At 61.6% G+C, this 21800-nt stretch overlaps 1 protein-coding gene across 1 annotated transcript; it reads right to left on the reverse strand.

The window, feature by feature from the left end:
* Nucleotides 1–849: 849 nt before the first annotated feature.
* On the reverse strand, nt 850–19937 carry FMNL1 (formin like 1). The gene is given in 27 exon segments (XM_065039828.1): nt 850–2651; nt 3320–3443; nt 3571–3663; nt 3881–3982; nt 4181–4344; nt 4448–4577; nt 5721–5801; nt 5912–5980; nt 6064–6298; nt 6707–6909; nt 7416–7537; nt 7659–7866; nt 7868–7944; nt 8162–8417; nt 8499–8600; nt 8697–8846; nt 8930–9040; nt 9631–9705; nt 10026–10119; nt 10204–10280; nt 10618–10726; nt 11856–11996; nt 12226–12309; nt 12926–12999; nt 13078–13161; nt 13407–13490; nt 19675–19937. Coding segments are annotated over 27 exon segments (3315 nt in total). The 5' UTR covers nt 19837–19937; the 3' UTR covers nt 850–2547.
* Between the last annotated feature and the right edge of the window lie 1863 nt (nt 19938–21800).

Here is a 21800-nt window from a genome sequence, read left to right on the forward strand (position 1 = left end):
TCTCACTGTTTCAAGATGGTCCCTTTTCCTCCTCCTGTCCCACTGCAGGTGGGGGGTTCACTGTGCTGGGGGCTGCGGAGTCATCACCTCAGTGCTGCAAAATCAGGGCTGGGGTTCCGGCCGGACATGAGGAGGGAATTGTTGTCCCTGAGGGTGGTGAGAGCCTGGCCCAGGTTGGCCAGAGAGGTGGTGGATGAACCATCCCTGGAGACATCCCAGGCCAGGCTGGACGGGGCTCTGAGCACCCTGAGCTGGTGAAGATGTCCCTGCTCATGGCAGGGGGAACTGGGGGAGCTTTAAGGTCCCTTCAACCCAAACCATCCTGTGATTCTAAGATTTGGAGACACCAGGTCACACTTGTGCTCCAGCCCCTCACCAGCTCCGTTCCCTTCTCTCCACTCGCTCCAGCACCTCAAGGGTTTTCTTGGCATGGGGGGCCCAGAACTGCCCCAAGATTGGCGGTTTGTCCTCCCCAGGTCCCAGCACAGGGACGGTCACTGCCCTGGGCCTGCTGGCCACACCAGTGCTGGTACCAGCCAGGATCCTGTGGCCTCTTGGCCACCTGGGCACACACTGGCTCATGTTCAGCCGCTCTCACCAACACCCCCAGCTCCTTTTCCTTCCCCAGCCTGCAGCATTCATGGGGCTGTTGTGACCCAAGTGCAGAACCCGGCACTTGCTCTTGTTGCCGTGTCTTCCACTTTTAAAGATGTTCTAAGGAGCGTGGTCACCACTCCTGGGAGCTGCTCCTTACACAGGACGGTGGTGGTGGAGCAACAAGTGGCAGCTTGTGCATCCATCCCTCCATCACCCCCCAGGCAAACCTCCCCCCTTCTCACCGACAAGCCCTTTATCCTAGAGTTGTTTTATTACCAGTTCTGCTTTAGATTAAACAGGCCTTCAGTATATAAAAATAATGTATACAAATTAGCAGTTAATGTTTTACATTTCTGGCTTAAAGGCATTTATAAGTTACACATTCATTTCCCTTCCCTCCCCTCAGAGCTTGGGCGCCATCCTGAGCCGGCCGGCACGGAGCAGCTTAATTACAGCAGGAAGCAGTCGCTGCCCTGGCTTAGAGCGAGGACTTAAGCCTGGCCTAAAAGCCAGGGCTAGCGAAAATGTACACGGCAGCCACATGTCCTCCCAGCTGGGCGAGCAGGGGCTGTTTAACGAAGGCAAAGCGTTAACAGGTTTGGATTTACTCAGCAGGGCAGGAAAGGAATCAAGCCCAGTGTGTTACCCTGTTTCCCCAAAAATAAGACCTACCCTGAAAATAAGCCCTAGTGTGATTTTTTTCAGGATTTTTGAGGATGCTCAAAATATAAGCCCTACTTCAAAAATAAGCCCTAGTCACAGTTCATTTAAAAAGTCAATTTAAATAGTGTCCAGGCAGCTATACAAGTAAAATTAATTTGCGATGGAATGCAGCAGGACAGATGTGACAGAATCTGATGACGTGACTATATTTCAATAAACTTTGAATTTTTTTGCTCAAGAATAAATGGAAAAATACGACATCCCCTGAAAATAAGCCCTAGTGCATCTTTTTTAAGCAGAAATTAATATAAGACCCTGTCACTTTTTTGGGGAAACGGGGTATTTGGAGGCTTGTGCAGCTCCGGCCTCTGTCTCCAGCCGTGACCTGGGATGGTGGTTTGGAGGCTGCATGTCGTGTCCTGTGGCTGCTGGCAAGCGGCCTCGGGCTCCCCGAGCGCTGACGGTCACCGGTGTGACCCGTGGAGGTGATGCCGCCCCGCAGAAACCTGGGGACGGTGAATCCTCGACCTGCCGCTGATGGCCAGAGCCGCGGAGCCCACAGCGAGGAGCAGCCGGTGCTGACCCGCGGCCTGGTGACACCTGCACGTGGGTGCTCCGGTCCCCGTAGCACACGGGAATTTGAAGGAAGACATAGAAAATCCCTGTAAAATAGCACCCCTGCCAGCTCCTGGGGTACGGGACGTGCCCGGGCTGAGGTCGTTGCAGCGGGTTCCTCGCCGGAGCGCAGAGGAGAACGCGGGGCTCAGGGGGTTCTGCGGGGCTGGGGGATTCGGGGGCACGTGCAGGGGCTGCTGCGGCCCTGGCGTCCCCCGCTGTCCCCTCCTGCAGCGGGAAATCCAAGGCACCAGCAAGCTGAGGAGTGGGGCACAGCGGTGCGGGGCTGACCCTGAGATGATGGCGTGGGGTGGGATGGGATGATGGGACGGGATGGGGCATCTCTGGGGTGACAATGGGGTGGGATGGGGCAGCCCCTCTGCTCCTTCCAGGACAAGCGGAGTCCCCATTCTGCGCTCCCCCTTCCCTGCCTGTTCACAGGAGGGTCCCCCAGCCTGGGGGAGAGGAGCTCAGGGGCATGGCTAAGCAAGCACCGGGGGTCCCAAGGGCACATGGGACAGGAGCTGGCACAGTAAGCAGCTGGAGCAGCTCGGAGCAGAGCTGTCCCACCGCCCCGCATCGTTCCGGGCCAGCGCGTTGACGTCCTGTGGTCCCATCTGCGTCGGGAGGACGGTCCTGCCCCAGTGCCGGCAGCTGCAGGGCCGGCGCCGGTCACAGCGAGATGTCCGGTGTCACCTGCAGGCTCTGTCCCCCGGCCCGTTTCTTGGCGCTGCCGCGGCTCTTGTCTGCGCGCCGGTACGGGTTGTTCCGCAGGTCTGCAGCGGGCAAAGCGCAGGGGCTGCCTGAGCTCCGGCTGCCCCAGCAAGGGCTGCGACCCACCGGCCACCACCCAGCAGTCACCCAGCAGTCAGTCACCCCCATCTTGGGACAAGGACACTTGGAGAAGCCCGACCAGGCACCCACAGCGACCTGAGCAGCAGCTACGAACAAGCGCCCTGTGGGACCCCGTCCCTTGGCCGATCCGCCAGGCAGCTGGAGGTGACGATGTCACCCTGAGGGTGACAAAGTCTGGCAGTTCGCCCCTGCGCCCGCTGCCCACGTTACCTACAGAGGACTCTCCTCGTTGAAGCTCACGTCGCAGAAGAGCCGGGACGAGCGCTTGCCCGTCCGGGCAGTGAAAGGAACAGTTTTCAGAGCTGAGCAGAGCGATCCAGAGAGACAGCGAGGACGAGGAGGAGGAGGAAGCAAGAAGCAGAAGAGGAGGAAGAGCCATGAGACAGGGCAGACACTGCTCGGTAGCTTCGCCGCGTGGGATGGGGAGATGCTACAGGTGGGTTTGGACCCCACGATGGGGCTCGGTGGCCCCTCCTGGCTGTGACAGTCCCCACAGCCCCTGCCACTGGGGTCTCCCTGCTGACTCTGCTGCAGGGGGGATACCCGGCCCCTCACCTGAGATAACCTCTCACCTGAAATAACCTCTCACCTGAGATAATATCCTCGATGGCTCCGTCTTTTCCCTCGTAGATGAGCGGCTCCTTCACCATCTGCCTCTTCTTCAGCTCGGCGATCATGTCCATCTGCTGCCGCTTGGCTTTCTGGGTGGGCAGCTGCGGTCGAGGACAGCGCGGGGTGAACGGAGCAGCCCCCGCTGTCCCCCAGAGGAGATGGGGGCCCTCATCTTCACCCCCCACCCAGTTCTGCCCCTCCAGCACAGGGACACGGGGGCACCGTCACCTCAGGCTGGTCCTCGCTGCCGGGGGGGCTGGATTCTGCCTCTTTGGCCGCAGCTTCTTGTTTCTTCCACAGCTCGATGTCCTGCTCTGCTTGCTTGGGACAGAGGGGGCACTGAGTGGGGGGGTCCTGCTGCAGGGCCGCAGCCCCCAGTTTGCCCCACAACCCAGCTCCAGCATCTCACATCAACCCTGAGCCCCAGCGTCTCCATCTCGTGAGCCCCCGTCTCATGTGTGGCTTTTTCTGATGACTCCAAAGTGGGGTCAATCCCCTCCCAACCCCCAGAAACAGGACACCCCCCATCCCCTCCTACCTTGTAGGCTCTGATGAAGCGCATGAACATGGGGAAGAAGGTGGTGGGGGGGCTGGTCTTGGGGTTCTCCCCAAAATACTCCACAGCCGACTTGTACGCCTCCTGCGGGCAGAGACACCCTGACTGGGGGAACTGGGGCTGGGCACCCCCTTCCAGCCTCCCCATCCCCTCCATGTCCCCCCAGGTCCCAGCTGGAGCCACATCCCCCCCAGAGCATCCCCCACGGCACAGAGGTGTGAGCAAGGGGCACCCCCACATAGGAATGGGGGGGCCCAACCCCGCTGTGCCCCCAGCGCCCACCTTGGCAGTTTTGCTGTCAGCCTGCAGCTTCTCCATCACCTCGGAGTTGACCTTGAGGAACTCCTTGAGCACGAGGCTGTCGTCCTGCCTCATGAACTCCCTGCGCGTCAGCTCCATGCCCTGCTGCAGGCTGCGCACGTCCTGCAGCACGCCGTCCAGGGACACTGTGGGGACGGTCACAGCGCTGGGGTCAGGACAGGCCCGGACACCCCCCGGCAGGGGCTGCAACCCGCCGTGACCCCCCCGGCGCGGTGCCCGCGGCGCTACCTGCGCCCGCCTTGTCGAGGAAGTGCAGCTCGGTGTGGAAGCCGGTCAGCTCGGGGTACTTCTCCGTGATCACCCGCACCAGGTAATGCAGCAGTGTCTGCTTGCGGTCGGTCGACTTCATCTCCAGGAGCTGGGAGAGAGGGGTGTCAGCCCCGGCCCGCGTGCCACCGCCCGCCTCACCCCTGCTCAGGGTGGGATCTGGTGGTTCTCCATCCCCACGGCTGGTTCCTGCATCCCTGCAAGCTGGTTCCTCCATCCTTCCATCCCTATAACTGGTTCCTGCATCCCTCCATCCCCATGGCTGGTTCCTCTATCTCTCCATCCCTGCAGCTGGTTCCTCCATCACTCCATCCCCACAGCTGGTTCCTGCATCCCCACGCTGGTTCCTCCATCCCCGTGGCTGGTTCCTCCATCCCCGTGGCTGGTTCCTCCATCACTCCATCCCCACAGCTGGTTCCTGCATCCCCACGCTGGTTCCTCCATCCCCGTGGCTGGTTCCTCCATCACTCCATCCCCACAGCTGGTTCCTCCATCCCCACGGCTGGTTCCTCCATCCCCGTGGCTGGTTCCTCCATCCCCGTGGCTGGTTCCTCCATCACTCCATCCCCACAGCTGGTTCCTGCATCCCCACGCTGGTTCCTCCATCCCCGTGGCTGGTTCCTCCATCACTCCATCCCCACAGCTGGTTCCTCCATCCCCACGGCTGGTTCCTCCATCCCCGTGGCTGGTTCCTCCATCCCCGTGGCTGGTTCCTCCATCACTCCATCCCCACAGCTGGTTCCTCCATCCCCACGGCTGGTTCCTGCATCCCCACGGCTGGTCCTCACATCCCTCCATCCCCACAGCTGGTTCCTGCATCCCTCCATCTTCCCATATCTTATCCCTCTGTCCCCACGGCTGGTTCCTCCATCCCCATGGCCAGTCCCTGCATTACTCCATCTCCCCTTATCTTGTCCCTGCATCCTTCCAACCCCACGGCTGGTTCTTGTCTGTCTCCATCCCTTTAACTCCTCCCCAAGCCTCTCCAAACCCTATAAATGGTCCTTTCATCCCTCCATCCCCACAGCTGCTTCCTGTGTCACTCCATCCCCACAGCTGGTTCCTGCATCCCTATAGGTGCTCCCCAGGCCTCTCCAAAACCTATAGATGGTCCCTGCATCCCTCCATCCCCACAGCCAGTCCCTCCATCCCTGAGGCTGGTCCCCAGCAGTGACAATGTCCCCAGCTGTGACAGCATCCCCATGCACTGACAGTGTCCCCACGCCGCCCCTACCGCGTCGAGGCTCTGCAGCCGGAAGCCATAGGCCGCCCCGCGCTTGCTGCTGTTCATGTAGTTCCCGAAGGCCAGGACAATCTGCGGAGACGCAACAGTGTGGGGACACAACCCGGCACGGATGTGGCACCCAAGGGGGTCACGGTGCCCACACGCACCCCCACAGCACCTCACGTCCCCCAGCTCCTCACCTCCAGGATGTTGCGCAGCTTGCTGGAGGCCTTGAGGGACATGGAGGCGGCGATGATGGCGTTGAGTTGCTGCGGGCGGGAGGAGAAGCGTGTGGGTCGTGCTGCAAGGTGTCACCCCCACCCACAGCCACCCGTGTCCCCCCAGCACCCACCGGCATGAGCAGCTGGGCCGTGTCGTTGAAGTTGCCCAGGAAGATCATGACGTTCATGCGCTCGGCCAGGCGCGGGATCCTGCTGAAGCGGATCAGGAACTGGTCCTCGTCCGACAGCTCCTCCAGCGGCTGCTGCTCCCGCTCGAACTTCCCGATCAGCGTCCGCTCGTACTCGGTGGGCAGGAACCGCAGCAGCAGCTCCAGAAAGTCGAGGCTCAGGGCTTGCTGGTCGTACCTGGGGTGGTGGGAATCCACAGCCGTCAGACCCTGCGGCAGGTCCCTCGGTCCCCTCTGTCACCCAGGGCTGGTTCCCACCTTCCCTCCATCCCCACGGTTGGTCCCCGCATCCTTCCATCTCCCCATATCTTGTCCCTCCATCCCCATGGTTGGTCCCTGCATCCCTCCATCTCCCCGTATCTTGTCCCTGTATCCCCACAGCTGGTTCCTGCATCCTCATGGTTGATCCCCACATCCCTCCATCCCCACAGTTGGTCCCCGCATCCCTCCATCTCTCCACATCTGATTCCTGCACCCCTCCATCCCCACATCTGGTGCCATCCCCCCCCCAGCCCCTGCACACCCCACCCCGTCCCCACCCCCTTGCTTGTGCCCAACCTTGTCCCACCAAGGAGGGAACACTCACGTCTCGATGGCCGTGCAGATGTCCTGGACGCTGCGGCCACCCTTGCGGAGGGTGATGGCCAAGTTCTTGGCTCGGTTGGACTCCATGAGGGTGACCTTGCTGGGAGGCTTCTGCGTGGCCTTCGCCTTGAGGGTGTTGATGTCCAAGCCGGGGCCTTGTGCCTTGGTCTTGAACTGCTCCTCAAAGTCACTCATGTCCAGCTCCTGCGGGGACACAGGGCTGAGGGCACGGCGGGGAGGTGACACAGGACATCTGGGATGAGGATGGGGCCAGGGGACCAGGACAAAGTGAGGAGGAACGAGAGGATGAGGATGAGGATGGAGCATGGGGATGAGGTCAAGTTGAAGGGTTGAAGGTGGAGTGAGGTGACAAGGACAGGACAAGGGGACAGGGAGTGGGTAAGGAGGGGATGAGGGGACCAGAGGATGAAGGTGAGAAGGAAGCCATGGGCAGCATGTGAGGATGAGGATGGAGCAAGGGGCCAAGGACAGGGTGAGAGCAGAAGGATGACAGATTCCATGTTGTTCCTCTCCGTGTCACCACGGAGCTGCTCCAGCCTCCAGCTCCTCCAGCAGCCCCAGGACACCAGAGTGGTGCAGAGTGGGCACAGGTACAACCTCAGCGTGGGAACGGTGGGGACTGGCGCACCGTCCCAGCTGAGCACCCTGTGCCCAGACCCCCTGGGCCCCCCAGCTCCCCGTGTCCTCACCTGCAGCACCTTCTCGTCGTTGAGCTCGGTGAAGACGGTGCCGTCGATCTGACTGGGCTTCAGGGCCACCCAGTTGAAGATGGGCATGCGGAACTTCGTCTGGATAGGCTTCTTCACCTTCACTGCGGGGGGGGTGTGTGGGGGGGGACACACGTCATGGGGTGGGGAGGGTCCCAAACCCACCCCAGGGTGCCCCCAGCTGTCCCCTGGGGGATATCACCCCCACCCCTGGGTGACACTCACCTGGACCGCTGGTGGCACTGGGGGCATCTGGCCCGGCTGGGAGCTGCCCCCCTAGGGGTGGGGGTGGTGGAGGGGGGGGGATGGGACCCTCCAGCCCCCCCGGCAGTGGGGGGGGTGGGGGGGGCACTTGGGTGCCCGGGAGTGGGGGGGCAGGGGGGGGGCTGGTGCCGGGGGGCAGAGGGGGTGCGGGGGGCGGGGGGGGGGCAGGGATCAGCCCCCGGCAGCGGGGGAGGGGGCGGAGGGGGGGGCGGGGTGGGGGGGGCAGTTGCTGGTGGGGGAGATGGTGCTAGAGCCACGGCATCTGCAATGGAAAGATGAGGTGGGTGAGGTGGTGGCACCGCAGGACACGGTGACACCGTTACGGTCCCTCTGCCACCCAGTGACTGCACGTTCCTGGGTGCATTCCCGCACCCCCACGCCACTCCCACTCAGTGCCAGCTGTCCCCACTGGGATGGTGACATCACATGCTGCTGCCGTCCCCCCGTGCCCGCGGTACCTGTGCCGGTGCTGGTGATGACGGTGGTGGCAGTGGCGGTGGTGGCAGTGGTGGTGGCGGCCTCTCCGGTAACCACGGGGGCTGCCGGGGTTTCTATGACGACGGGGACGATTTCGATGGCGACGTCCCCATCGGGCCCCCGCAGGATCTGCACCAAGCCCTTCTCCTCCAGCTCGGCCAGCCGCCGCTCCAGCGCCCGCCGGTAGCCATCCTGCGGCTGCGGGGCCGGTGGGCTGGGCGGCTGCAGGGGGCTCAGCTGCTCCTGCGGCGGTGACAAACCCCGGCATGTCACCAGCGTCCCCCAGGCACCCTCACCCCCCCTGCAGCACCCATGGGTGCTCACCCGCAGCGCCTCCAGCTCCCGCCGCGCTTGGCTCAGCTGCTTCTCCAGCTCTGCGATCTTGGCCATGGAGTCGTTCTCCGCATCCTGCAGCTTCTCCGTCAACTGCGGGGACGAGGAGCCGTCGCTCAGCCCCATCCCCGTCCCTCCCCCTCGGGGGACTTTGCGTCAGCAGCTCCCACCCACACGCCCACGTCCCACCTGGGTGACGTTCTCCTCTAGCTCCTCCATGTGCTCCAGCACAGCCGTCTTGGTCTCGGCATCCTCCAGCATGGCCCCCACGTCAAAGATGTTGTCCAGGTAGGCTTGGATCTGCACCTGCAGCTTGTCGCTCTCAGTGAGACGGAGGCTCTGCCATGGGAAAGGTGGTGGCACCGTCACGGGTGGTGGTGGCCCCTCCAGCACCCCCCACCCCATGGGTGCAGGTCACCCACCTCCAGGTAGTGGTCTAAGCCCAGGTGGGTGAACTCGTATTGCAGGAAGACGCGGAAGTTCATGTTCTCCACCGAGTGCACCACGATGTTGATGAACTGCATGCAGGCCACCTGCAGGACGGGGACAGGCTCAGCGCGGCCACCGCCATGGCACCTTGGTCCTTGGGGACCGTGCTGGGGATCAGTGGCACTCGGGGACATGGCGCCCCTGGGGAATGCATGGTGGTTTCACAGCCCTGTGGACATGGGCACCTGGGGACAGCATGGGGGCTCACTAACACTTAGGGACACCATGCCCTGGGGACAGACAAGGGGATGGCATGGTGGCTTTGTGGCACTTAGGGACATCATGCCCTGGGGACAGCATGGGGGAGCTCAGTAGCACTTTAGGACACCATGCCCTGGGGATACAGAGACCTGGGGACAGCATGGTGGCTCAGAAACCCTTGGGGACACACAATGGACAGCCCAGTGGCTTGACAGCCCTTGGGATGCAGCACCCTGGGGATGGACCAGTGACTCTTGGGGACACAACTTCTTGGGGACAGCACAAGGGCTTGGCAGCCCTTGAGACATGGTTCCCCTGGGATAGCACAGTGGCTTGGTGTGATGGTCGTCCCCAGCACTGGGGACAGCACCTGCGGGGCTTGGGGACACAGTGGCCTGGGGACAGCAGAGCAGCAGCCCCGCCAGCCACTCACCATGAAGTCGATGTTGGTGTCCTCGTTCCGGAAATACTCCATCAGCTTCTCAAAGCGGTTCTTCTCCCCACACACCTGGGGTGGGGACAGGGGGCTGAGGGACAGCAGGGACACAGCCAGGGGGACACCCAGGGGGGTGGCAGGACAGGAGGCGCCAGCTGTGACACTGTCCCAGCCTTGCTGGGTGCTGCCTAGTGCCTGGTCCTCCTGGGACATGGCCCTGAGGACGCGCACTGGCATGGGGACATCAAGCCCAGCGGCTGAAGCATCCCTGAGTCACTGGATGGGCATTTTCGGGGTGAAACATTCCCCAGTGACACAGGGAAACTGAGGCACGAAGCCAGCCAGAGCACAGGTGTCAATGTGGGGCACATGTGTCCCTGCTGAGGACTCACCTCCTTGAAGTTGTCGAAGGCGGCCAGGATGATGTCGTGGCCACCTCGGACCAGGCAGACAGCGGCCAGCAGCTCCAGCACCAGCGCCTTGGTCCTGGAGAGACACAGGGTGCCAGGGGATCGGGGCCGTGGGACAGACAAGGGGACAGGGGGACGGGTGACAGGGGACAGGTCCTACCTGGCGTTCTTGTTGTTGAGGCTCAGGGTGATCTCGTTGACACAGGCTGGGTGGTTCATCACCAGGCTGAAGCCAGACTTGGGGGGGAAAAGGAGTGTTAATGGGTCACACATCCTCCTGTCCCCACCCAGGGATGCTCCAGGACCTTGGGACATCCCCATGCCACGTCCCAACCCAGGGATCCTCTGGGACTTTGGGTCATCCCTGTGCCACATCCCCACCTGAGGATGCTCCAGGACTTTGGGACATCCCCGTGACACGTCCCCACCAGCCATGAGCTTGAGTGAGGACACCTCAGAATGAGGAGCTGGACAACAGGTCCCAGCCCAATCCCTGACCCCGGCACCAGCACCGCAGGGGCTGGAGGCTTTTGGGGAGCCCCAGGCAGATCCCTGAGGCCACTGTCCCCCCGACCTGGTAGTTCATGATGGCGCGGAGGCACATGATGCAGAGGTGGACGTCGTCCTTCTGGCTGACCAGGCGGGAGCTCCTCAGCGCCTTCCTGCTGTGCGAGGGATTCAGCCTGGGAGGCGAGAGGGCAGCTGAGGGGGGCCGGGGAGCGGCCGGGGGGCGCAGCGCAAGCAGGGAGGGGGCAGCGCATGGGCAGGTGGCAGCGGGGGGACACCAGGGGACCCGGGCGGTCACATCCCCAAGGGAGACACCCCCCTGTCTGTGAGCCCTCGGGATGGGGGGTGACGGGGTGGGATGGCGGTGGGTGCCCCTCGTGCGCACGGGTGGTCTCGGAGGCTCACCGGGGCGGGCAGGAGCTGCCGGGTGACCAGGGGCTATTGTCCCCATCGCTGCAGGGGACACCGGGGTGGACATGGCGGAGGAGGGTGTGGAGGTGCCGGTTCGAGAGGCAGCAGCTGGAGCCTGCGGGACAGGAGGGAGAAACAGGGCTCCCGCGTGGCCCCCGGGACACCCGGCCTTGGGGACAAGGGCTGGGACCCCCCCCACAGGTGCCACGTCACTCCTGACCTGTCCCTGGGGCTTTGGGGGACACCCCGGCTCCTCTGGAGCTGCTGGCAGGCGACAAGGGACCCCCGCGGTCCCTGGGGTGCCACGTTACGGCTCCCAGGGTGACCGTGCTGGGGTGTCCCCGAGGACCCCCCTGCCCACCGGGATGCCCTGCAGATGCTGACCCCAATGCTGGGGACAACCGGGTCCCACTGGGGTGTCCCTGTCACGCCAGCGCCCCGTCACCTACCGTCAGCGTGTCCCCGGCAGCGTGCAAGAGAAGAGCGGGGTTAGAGGGGACAGCGGGGACAAGCAGGAGCCACCGGCCACCAGGGCCAGCTGGGGGGCGCAGGCCTGTTCGTCCACCCCAGTTTTAAACCCGGGGGGTGCAATTTTCTCCCTCAAAATCTCAAGCATCTCCAATTTTTGACATTGAGGTCACACCCACAGCGGTGGTGGCACTGGGGGGACAAAGATCCAGCCCAGCTCCCCGCAGCTTTGTCCCCTGCACACACATGGAGGCATGGCTTTGTCCGCCCCCCAAAACCAGCGCTGGGGACCCGTTTTTAGGAGCAGGCCTGCGTCTCCCCGCCGAGCCCCCTCCAAGCGCGGCTGGGGGTGCAGCGAGGCAGGGAGCGGGGCTGGGGACGGCGCGGGGACAGGAGGGGACACTCGGGGACAGGCGCGGGCGTTACCTGACAGTGAGGTGCCGCACTTTGGAGGAGAGCAGGGGGGGCGACGAGGAGCTGCCCTTGCTCAGGTCCTCCAGCGAGCGCTCCAGGCCCTTGCCCTTGTCGGAGCCGGGGCTGCCGTTCTCAGCGCTCTCCATGTCGTACCTGCTGGCCCGTGGGGACACGGGGATGGGTGAGATGTGGCACCCCAATGGTGACAGGCACCAAGGGGTGGGGATGTGGGCATGGAGGTCTTGGGGACACTCTGCTCCACCCCAGCCATGGAGCATCCTGAGCTCCAGAACCGTCACCCGGGGACCCCCCCAGCCCCTCTGAGCCCCAGAGGAGGTTGACCCCGGCCTTGGGGACAAAGGGGGACACTGTGGGGACATACGCGACGGAGCACTGGGCGAAGGCGAGATACTCCAGCAGCACGTCCAGCCCCTTGTTCTCCTCGTTGAGGAACTCCTGGACCCAGCTGGAGGGGACAGGGGGTTAGTGGCTCATTCATCCTCACCATCCTCATCATCATCCTCATCCTCCTTGTCCTCCTCCTCTTCCTCACCATCCTCATCCTCCTCACCCTCCTCATCCTCCCTTCCCCCCCACCCAGCAGAGCCACCCCTTGCCAGAGGTCCCCAGCAAGGGTGGGACACACTGAGGACACGAGGTGGCACTGTGAGCTGGCACCTCTTCAAGGCAGGTAGGTGACATGGTGACCCCGGCTCCTGATGCCCAGGGGACACAGCCAGCGGGGTCTGCTGCCACCACTGTCACCACGACAGGACAGCCCAGCCCTGGGTGATGGGACCATCAGCACCCATGGCTCAGCACCCGCCACACCATGATGACCGGGGGGGATCAGGGTGGCACCCACCTGGCAAAGCCAAACTGGGGGTGCCACAGCACCCATGACACAGCCCCAGCATCCCCACTGCCCCTCAGAGCCCCCCAGAAGGGCAGGATGAGGCCACCAGCCTGCACATCCCTCTGTCACCCCCACAGCCAGAAGCCACCATCACACCCGTCCCTGTCCAGCGATGCTGGGGACAGCAGCAGCGGCTGCGTGACACTGAGGACATCCTGGTCCTTACCCGATGTAGTTGGTCCTCAAGGAAATCTCCAGCTCCCGGAGCACCTGGGTCGACTCCTGCACTCGCCTCTTGAACTGGGGGACAGGGACAGCCATTGGCATTGTCCCCACACCCAACCCGGGTGAGGACAAGGGTCACAGGGGGACACTCACCTTCCTGCTGACGCCGCCTGTGTCCAAGCAGCTCTTCAGCTTCTGGATGTAGGCAGACGGGGGGTTTTTCACCTGGAAACGCTCCTACAAGCCCCAGAGAGAGGTTGAAATGAGGCCACCCCCCCGCAGCACAGGGACATGCCACCGTCCCCACGGCAGCCACAGTGTCCCTGTCCCTGTCCTCGCACCGCATCAATGTTTAATCAGGTTAATAAGGCGCTGTCTCGCTAACGGAGATGGATGTCGGCGCTCGGCACATGCCACGTTGACACTCACGCCGCACGTGGCACTTGGGGACAGGGACAGCACTGGGGACCCCGTGACCTCACCTGGTCACAGATGAGCTCCCACTTCTTCTCGTTGTCATACTGGTTGAGCAGCTTCATCTTGTCTGGGGGCAGGTTCATGGAGTTCTGTGGGGTGATCGGGGTCAGGGCTGGAGGTCACCCCAAAAAAGCACCCCCCGGGGCTGCAGCACCCGCTGCTCACCCGTCACTGGTGTCCCTACTCAGCAGTGGGACGATGGGGACACCAGTGACAGGATGGGGACACTGAAGGGATGATGAGGATACTGGTGGGCTGATGGGAACATCAGTGAGTGGGAGGATGGGGACAGTGATTGGTGACCGCATCAGTGGGAGGATGGGGACAGTGATTGGTGACCGCATCAGTGGGAGGATGGGGACACTGGTGGGATGATGGAAACACCAGTGGGACAATGGGGACGTCAGTGGGAGGGTGGCGACACTGGTAGGACAATGGGGACAACAAAGGGATGATGGGGACACCAGTGTGAGGACGGGGAAACCACCAGGATGATGAGGACACTGGTGGGACAATGGGGGCATGGGTGGGAGGACAGGGACACTGGTGGAATGATGGGGACACCAAAGAGATGATAGAGACGCCAGTGGGAGGACAGGGCCACCACCATTCCCAGGACATTACCATCCCACCAGCCATGGACGCATCACGATGTCCCCACCTGGGGGTCCCCAAGGCAGGGGGGACAGGAGGAAAAACTGGACCTGTCCACCCCTGTCATGAGTGCACAAAGCTCCCGGCAGAGCCACTTGGGGTGAGGGACGGGGACATGGGGGGTGACACAGCTGAGGAACCAGCAGCCTGGGCCCTGCTCGAGGTGATGGTCACCTCCATGTCCCCTCACAGCGGGCACATGACCGCTTGGTGAAATCCATGTTCCTTTAGGGCCACGATGGCAGGGCCTGGTGTGTCACCATGTCCCTCTGTGCCACCGTTGCACAACCCCGGCCCCCCCGGGGCCGCCCCGGCAGGACATGACGTGGTTTCCGCTCCCCGAATGGAACGAGGCTGCTGCCAAAACCGCTCCGGGGGGGCCTGGGTGCAGCTCCTGCCTCGGGGACACGCTGGGACCCCAAGGGACACCATAGGGTGACTGATAGAGGCTTTAACAGTGCACCCACCATGGCCTGGGTGACACTGGGAGCTCAGCTCAGGCCACAGGCAATTTAATTGCCCAAAAGACCCATATTTTTGTGATTTGGTCACTGGGGGAGCAGCAGGAGCCGGGGCAGCTCTCGCCTGGAGAGCCCGGGCAGGTTGGTATGTGGAGGTGACACACAGCCCCACGTCACTCTCAACCCCCAGTTTTGGGTTTCCCCAATGCTGAGGATGGGGATGTGAGGTGCGTGCAGCCCTGGGACACCCACATCCTCGGGGAAAAGCCATCTCGCAGGGGTCGGTTGCCCACAGAGGAGCAGGTCTGGGAGGAGAGGTGACACAGTGATGGGCGGGAGAGGAAACCTCGCTGCCACCAAGGACCTGCCGAGTGGCTTTCGCAAGAACCCAAAGCCTGGGGACATGGGCGGAGAGGAGCCAGCGCAGGGCCGGGTTTGGCCAGGGGACGGCCCGCACGGGGAGCTGGGCAGGGAGGGGAACATCAGGCTGTGGGGTCAGAAATGGCCTCCTTGCGAAGCCACCGGGGCTGCACCGGGGCTGCCGGGTTGGTCCCGGGATGAACAAGGTGGCAGCAACCTCTGGATGTCCCCTTTGCTGGGGAGCTCTGTCCTCATGGTCACCCTTGGGATGGATGAGACGCTCCAGGAGGGTCAGAGCGAGGGACAGGGCTGTGGCGAGAGGGACCACGCACCCAAACAACCCACCCGGGGCTCCGGTAGCACCCGTGACACCTTCCATGGGACACCCTGCTGGGTGTCCTCAGCAGAGAGGGGATGGTGGCACCTGCCACATGGACCATCCCTTCCAGTGACCATGTGTGCGACCTGAACCAAGTGTCACCAGTGGGACACAACCTCCCATGGGCTCCCTGCCACCGGGATGCAGGGGACAGTGGGATGTCCCTACAGAGGTGGCTCTGCCACCAACCGTGGTCCCCCCTGCGCAGGGGGGCGGGTGGCAGGATGTGGCAGGGGTTTGGGTACAAACTGGGTGGTGGCCTCGTCCCGCCGCAGCTCCAGGCGGGCACATGGTGCCGGGGGGAGGAAGTGGCTCCGCTGTGGGCCCCGGCGTCACCCGTCAGTGCCAAGAAACCGGTTCTGGTTTCCTGCTGGGGAGGGGGGAACCAGGGCTGTCGGAGGTGTGGGGCAGGGCGGGTGATGTGGGGCAGGGCGGGTGATGTGGGGCAGGGCGGGTGGCGTGGGGCAGGGCGGGTGGCGTGGGGCAGGGCGGGTGGCGTGGGGCAGGGCGGGTGGCGTGGGGCAGGGCAGCAGCTGAGCACCCCAGAGGTGTCAGAGGAAAGACTTGGTCTTCCTCTTCCTTAGGGGACAAGGCTGGAGGGGACACAGGGACTTGTCCCCAGCAGCCACATCCCACCCCCTGTCACCCAGTACCCTCCAGCCAGCACCCAGCACCCCATCCCACCCCAGCATGGGGCTTCCCCACCCTTCCCCTCCTCCCAGCAGCATCACAGCCCACCACCTTACCAAACAGATGCCACCAAATGTCCCCCACCAACCCTCCTGGGACACGAGGTGACATGGAGCCCCTGGTGCCAGTGCAGCCCTCCTCAACTGGCTGGGACCCCCCATCTCAGGATGGATTTGCTGCGAGGTTGAGCTGGACTTAACCCAACACCTAAAACTAAGACTAAGGGGGAGGCAAAGCAGCGCTGACATCTTTTCCGGTATGAAAAGACCTTTTGATATGGCAGCACCTGCAGAGCCGGGGCTGCCGATGGCGGGGGGAGGGAGGGACGGATGGACTATTTTGGGTGTCAGACACCTTCGCTTTGTTCCGCACGCGAGCCGAGGGAGCCCAGCTCTGCACCAAACCCCAGCACAAACAGAAATACATTTGAAGCATCCGTTACGGAAGTGTTTGCTCTGCAGAACAGCGCCAGGCCGAGCGAGAACCGGGCTGAGCGCAGGGAAAAGCGTTTCTGGGCCGGGTGGGAGCTGCGCAGCCACCGAGTGGGGATGGAAAACCGCGATGGCACGTGGCCTGGGACAGTATCCCAGTGTCCCAGTGCCAATGTTGGGTACCAGTCCTGCCCGCCGCAGGGAGCAGCCCCGAGATGGGGGTTTAGGGGCTTTCACTGCCTGCGGGAAGGACCGGTGTCACCAGGGCCACCTCACTCTGGGATGCTCTGTCCCGCCTGGCCATGAAGCGCGATGCTCCCAGCTGAGAGGGTTTGGGGCTTGCCCTGCCCCACAGCACCAGCTGTCCCATGGTGTCCCCTCCAGTGACCCCAGCTGCCACCGGATCCATCCTCCTGACTCTTCCCAAGGCACCCAGCAGGATTGGGCCCACCGCAGGATGCTGGGCTGGGTGACCAGCTCATCCCACCGAGGAGTCCCAGGATGGGGCCAGGTCCCAAATGCACCATGTGCCAGGCAGGGACAAGCCAGTGCAAGAGCACCCAGGTCCCCATGACGGCCGGATCGTGCCGCGAGGGTGACAAGGAGCAGGCTGGGGGACACGCGGCCGCCACCGTCTGCTGCTCCAGGCTCAACTTTAAGAATAAGCAGAAGCTGCTCTGGGCACAGGCTGGGGACATGAGCCTGACCCGGCCACCGCGCTGCGTCCCCAAAGGCTGCTGGCCCAGCCTGCGCCCACGCACGGGGGGATCCCAGTGCTGGGGTGTCCTCTGAGCCAGCCAGGGGCAGATCTGGGCCTCCAGGGGATCCCTGCACCAGGACACCCTCCTGATCCAGCCAGGGCCTGATCTGGCCATGTCCGGTAGCTCTCGGCTCACAGGTCACTCCCCTTCCTATCCAGGGCACATGTCCCCTGTGGGGACACCCCACTGCAGCCCCCAGGGGACCAGCCTGGGGACAGACCCAGCATCGGTTTTCTTTCCTGGCTGAGCTGAGGCCTGGGGCTCACTGGTGACCAGTTCCACCACCGGGGCCAACAGCACATCTGCAAACATCTGCAAACAAACATCTGCAGCAGTGACCTTTGCCGTGCTCGCCCCCAGGTCCCAGGAGAAGCGGCAGCAAAGCCCCCATCAGCAAAACCTCCTGGCTGGATCAGCCCCTGTCTCCATCAGCCACTGTCCCCGAGGCTCCAGCTGAAACCTCCCGGGTATTTTCGGCTTTGCCTCCACCACATCCTCAACTCATAAGTTCATTTATATATCCTTGATTGGACATGTAAAGGGGGGGAAATCTCGAGTGCTCCGAGCAGCAGCATCTGAGCATCCCCATCCCAGCAGCAAAGGTGCTCTCCTTCCTCCACTCCATCCCAAAAAAGCCACCTCGGTACATCCCAAACCACTTGGCACAGGGACAACCCTCCCGTCGCTCTGCCAAAGCGGCATCTGCCACAGTGCCCTAGCTGGGACAGAGCCAACTTCTGGGGAATAAAACGAAATTCCCCATTTCTTGGCACGTGGTGGGTCTATCCATCCCCTTCCCGGTGGCAGTTCGGATCCCCCGGGTTCCACTGTTGGCTTTTCTGACGGGCTTTGCCCCACCAGCTCTCCCAGTTTGGGATGTCCAGCCCAAAACTGGTCTGTACCGCTGTGCTCCCCCAGCATCACCATGATGGTGGCAAGGTGTCAGACACACCAGTGGGAGATTCCCCACCCATCACGTCCCGCTCCACCACTGATCTCACAAGCTCAGGAGGTAGAAACACTGAATCCTGAGTCAAGGAACATGGTTGGGATGGGTGTCCCCATCCCCTTGGGGGTCCCGCTGCCCCCTCAGCCATGAGAAGGGGGAAGGGAACCTGCAAAAGGAGGAAGCGAGATTGGGACAGCCGATTTCACAAGACACCCTCTTCCCCTCTGGCCAAAACCCACCCACTGGGTCCCCCCGGCTCCTGGGACAGCGCTGTCCCTCGGGATGGAGGCGCTCCGGGTGACACCGAGGATCTGGAGCATCACTTTGCCCTTTTCTCATCATTTTTGGGCTTATGGTTTCCAACGTGCCACCACCCGGATTTAGGCAGAAAGCGCCGTTTCCTGAGGCCTCGCGGTGGCAGCGGAAGCACCCCGAGGTCCCCGGCCACCCGTCCCCTCCTGCCACCGCTGCTGCAGCACCGGGAGCCCTCACAGGCGCTGCCACCCCACTCAGCCACCCGCCACCCTCCCGGTGATGGGTGACCCACGCCAAAACACCCTCCTTGGGGATTTCGGGGGTCCCATGCGGGTCCCCACCTTGCAGAGCCCTTTGCCACCACCCCTCTGAGCAGGTGCTGCTGGTGGCAGAGAAGTGGCAGCGGCTGCACTGTCTGTCCCCAAATAATCCTATAAACACCACAAAAGAGCTTCCAAATAATTTGCGCTGGGGGGGTGGCGGGTCCCACTGAGCACAACCCGGGAGCGTTTGCCCAGCACGGGGTCAGCAACCAGGTTCCATCCCCTAAAGGGGGAATCAAGGGATTTAAGCAGCACATTTTTTGCGCCCCCCCCCCCCTCCCCGCCACAGAGCATCTTTTGGGGAGGGCCCGGCTATGGGATGGAGCGCACAGCGGCTGCCGCGGTGGGACCGCGGTTGACAAGGTCACGGCCGTCCGGCCCCGCTCAAGGACGGCGCGAGCGAGCAGGAGCCCATCTCCCGCAGCTCGGAGCGTTCCGGGAACGCGGCTCCGGCATCGCTCACCCGCACCGGGGAGATGCCGCCGGTTTTCCCCGGAGAGGAGGAGGAGGAGGAAGAGGTGAAGCGAGAGCTTGGCCATCCGCAGCACCGGCTGCCTGCGGCACGCTGCCGTCCCCGGGCCCTGCCGCTGTCCCCGCCATGGTGGAGTGTTCCCGGGAACCAGGGTCACCCCAATAGTTTGGGGCTGGATTCCCACCCCACACACACACACCCTGGGAGCAGTGGGGAGAGGTGTGGGGCATCCCATGGGGAAGGGTTGAGGATCCCCGGGAGTAACGGGGTGGGAGGGGAAAATTTCTTATTAGTAATGAAGATAATTAAATAATAATAAATTATCAATAAATAATAAAAATTAAATAACAAAAATTAAATAAATTATAGAAAGAATAATTCAATAATAAAGATAATGTCATGATACACTATAGTCATGAATGAAATCATAATAAAAAAATCTACTAATGATGATAATGATCACCATAAAAATCCCGGGCAGGATTTCAGGGCTACCCCCCCCAAGCCGGGGTGGTCCCCCCCCACCCCCGCCACTCACCAGGACCTGCCCGAATCTCTCCTCCAGCTCGGCAGCCGCGGGCATGGGCTGCCGGGGGGGCTGCGGGGCGGCGGCGGCGCTGGGGGGGGGCACGGGCGGCCGGGGGTCGCGGCCGTCCCGCCCCGCAGCGCCCCCGTCCAAGCCCCCGGCCGCGTTGCCCATGGCGGGGCTGCGGGAGCGCCTGGCTCGGGGCTCGCGTTATTCCTCCTTCCCCCCGCTCCTCTCCGTTCTCCGCTGCTGCTCTTCGGCGTTTGCAACTTCTCCGGGGCGTTATTGCGCTGTTAACGCCTCCCCCCGCCCGCCCCCCCCCCCGCCCCACGGGCCGGGCTCCGCCGCCCCGACCCGCAGCACAGGGGCGGCCCCGGCACCTGCCGCCCCCACCCGCCCGCGGGGAGGGAAGCGGCACAGCTGCCTGCGTTTTGGTGCATTATTTTATCATATTGTATTGTTTTTATTGTATTTATTGTATTGTATTTTAACAATTTTTGATTTTATGTTTATATTTTTTAATTTTTTATTTTTATTTTTTATTTTACTTTCTTTTTTATTTTATTTTTGTATTTTTAGTTTATTTTTATTTAGTTGATTTGAGTTTATTTTATCATTTTTAACCTACTTTCATTTTACTTATGCGCCGCTTTAAATTTTTGTTGCATTTTTAAATGTATTATTTTAGTTCATTATTTAACATTTATTTAATTCTATTGATTTTCTTTTTTATTATTTTTGTTTTGCTACTTTATTTCACTTTAACTTCACCTTATTTATTTTCCTTCTTATTTACTTTCATTTTTTACATATACATATTTCACATTATTGTTAAGTGCTATTTATTTTACTTTTTTCCTTCATTTTTATTCTTTTTAATACGCATTTTACACTATTTAAAAATTCTACTTGTTTTTTATTTACTTTCATTATCATTATTATTTATTCATACATTTTCCATTTTAAAAAATCCTATTTATTGTACCTTTCTTTTACGGGGCAGACAGGAGCCGGGGCTGCTGTGGGTGGGCAGCGATGTCCCCGCCAGGAGGGACAGACCCCGATGTCCCAGGATGCTCCCGCTTTGCCACCAGGCCTGGAAGAACCTGAGGAGCAGAACCACCTCACCCAAGGGTGCCCTGGGCAGGGGACACGCACACGCGGGGACAGGGACACGCAAGGACAGGGACACACAAGGACAGGGACACACGGGGACGGAGCCGGCGCTGGTGGCTCTCCCAGGGGACCCACGGTACACGGCACCCAGTGTCCTCCCATGGACACGCAGCTCCTGCCCGCACAGGACAAGGATGCATCTCCCCAGGGCTCCCGCTGCGCCAGCGTCAATAACCGCAGCACCGAGTCACTACCAGGACGGGAAGCGCATTATTCTGCCGATATTTCATGAAATTTATTGGGATTCGATGGAATTTATTAAAATTTGGCGAGATTCACTGAGATTTGCTGACTTTTACCGAGACTTGCCAAGATTTAGGATCCAAGGAGAGATCTGTTGAGGGATGGGTGGAGGATGGATCCAGGTGAGGTTCTGGGACCCCCCAGGATCTATCGTGGTCTGGAAGCCCCTGCACAGCCACAGGGTCAGACACCAGCGTTACCGTCTCCATCCGGCTCTCGCAGCATCCTCTGTTTGGCAAGAGCCTGCCGCAGTGTTGGGACATGGCGCTCAGCACCACAGGGACCAGGGGAACGTGCTGGACCTGTTTAGCCAACCCCTCCCACCCTCTGCAAACCCCAAACCCCAGTCAGGGGACGAGTGACACAAGCAGGCAGCTGCCACCAATCCCCCAACTGCTCTGGGCGTGATGATGCCGCATCCTCCCCATCATCTCCAAGGGTTTGTGAGGTTGGGGAGGAGCCACGGGCGGCCCAGCAGCACGGCAATTGGGGTCACCCACATTTGGGTTTGTTCTGATTTTCCAAAGCTCAATTTTCGAGTTGAAATCTCTTCGTTTCATTAAATATTTCAGCATCTAGTTAAATATTTTGCGTTAGTTTCCCTGAGCCTGGTTGTTAAGGGCAGGCAGTGTGACCATCCGCAGGGATGGGGATGGCCATCCTGATGTAGTCCCAGAGGTGTGCCCAGGATGGCGGATGTCACCAGGACCACATTTGAG

This window comes from Columba livia, chromosome 23, assembly GCF_036013475.1.
Source record: "Columba livia isolate bColLiv1 breed racing homer chromosome 23, bColLiv1.pat.W.v2, whole genome shotgun sequence".
Taxonomy (NCBI): Eukaryota; Metazoa; Chordata; class Aves; order Columbiformes; family Columbidae; genus Columba; species Columba livia.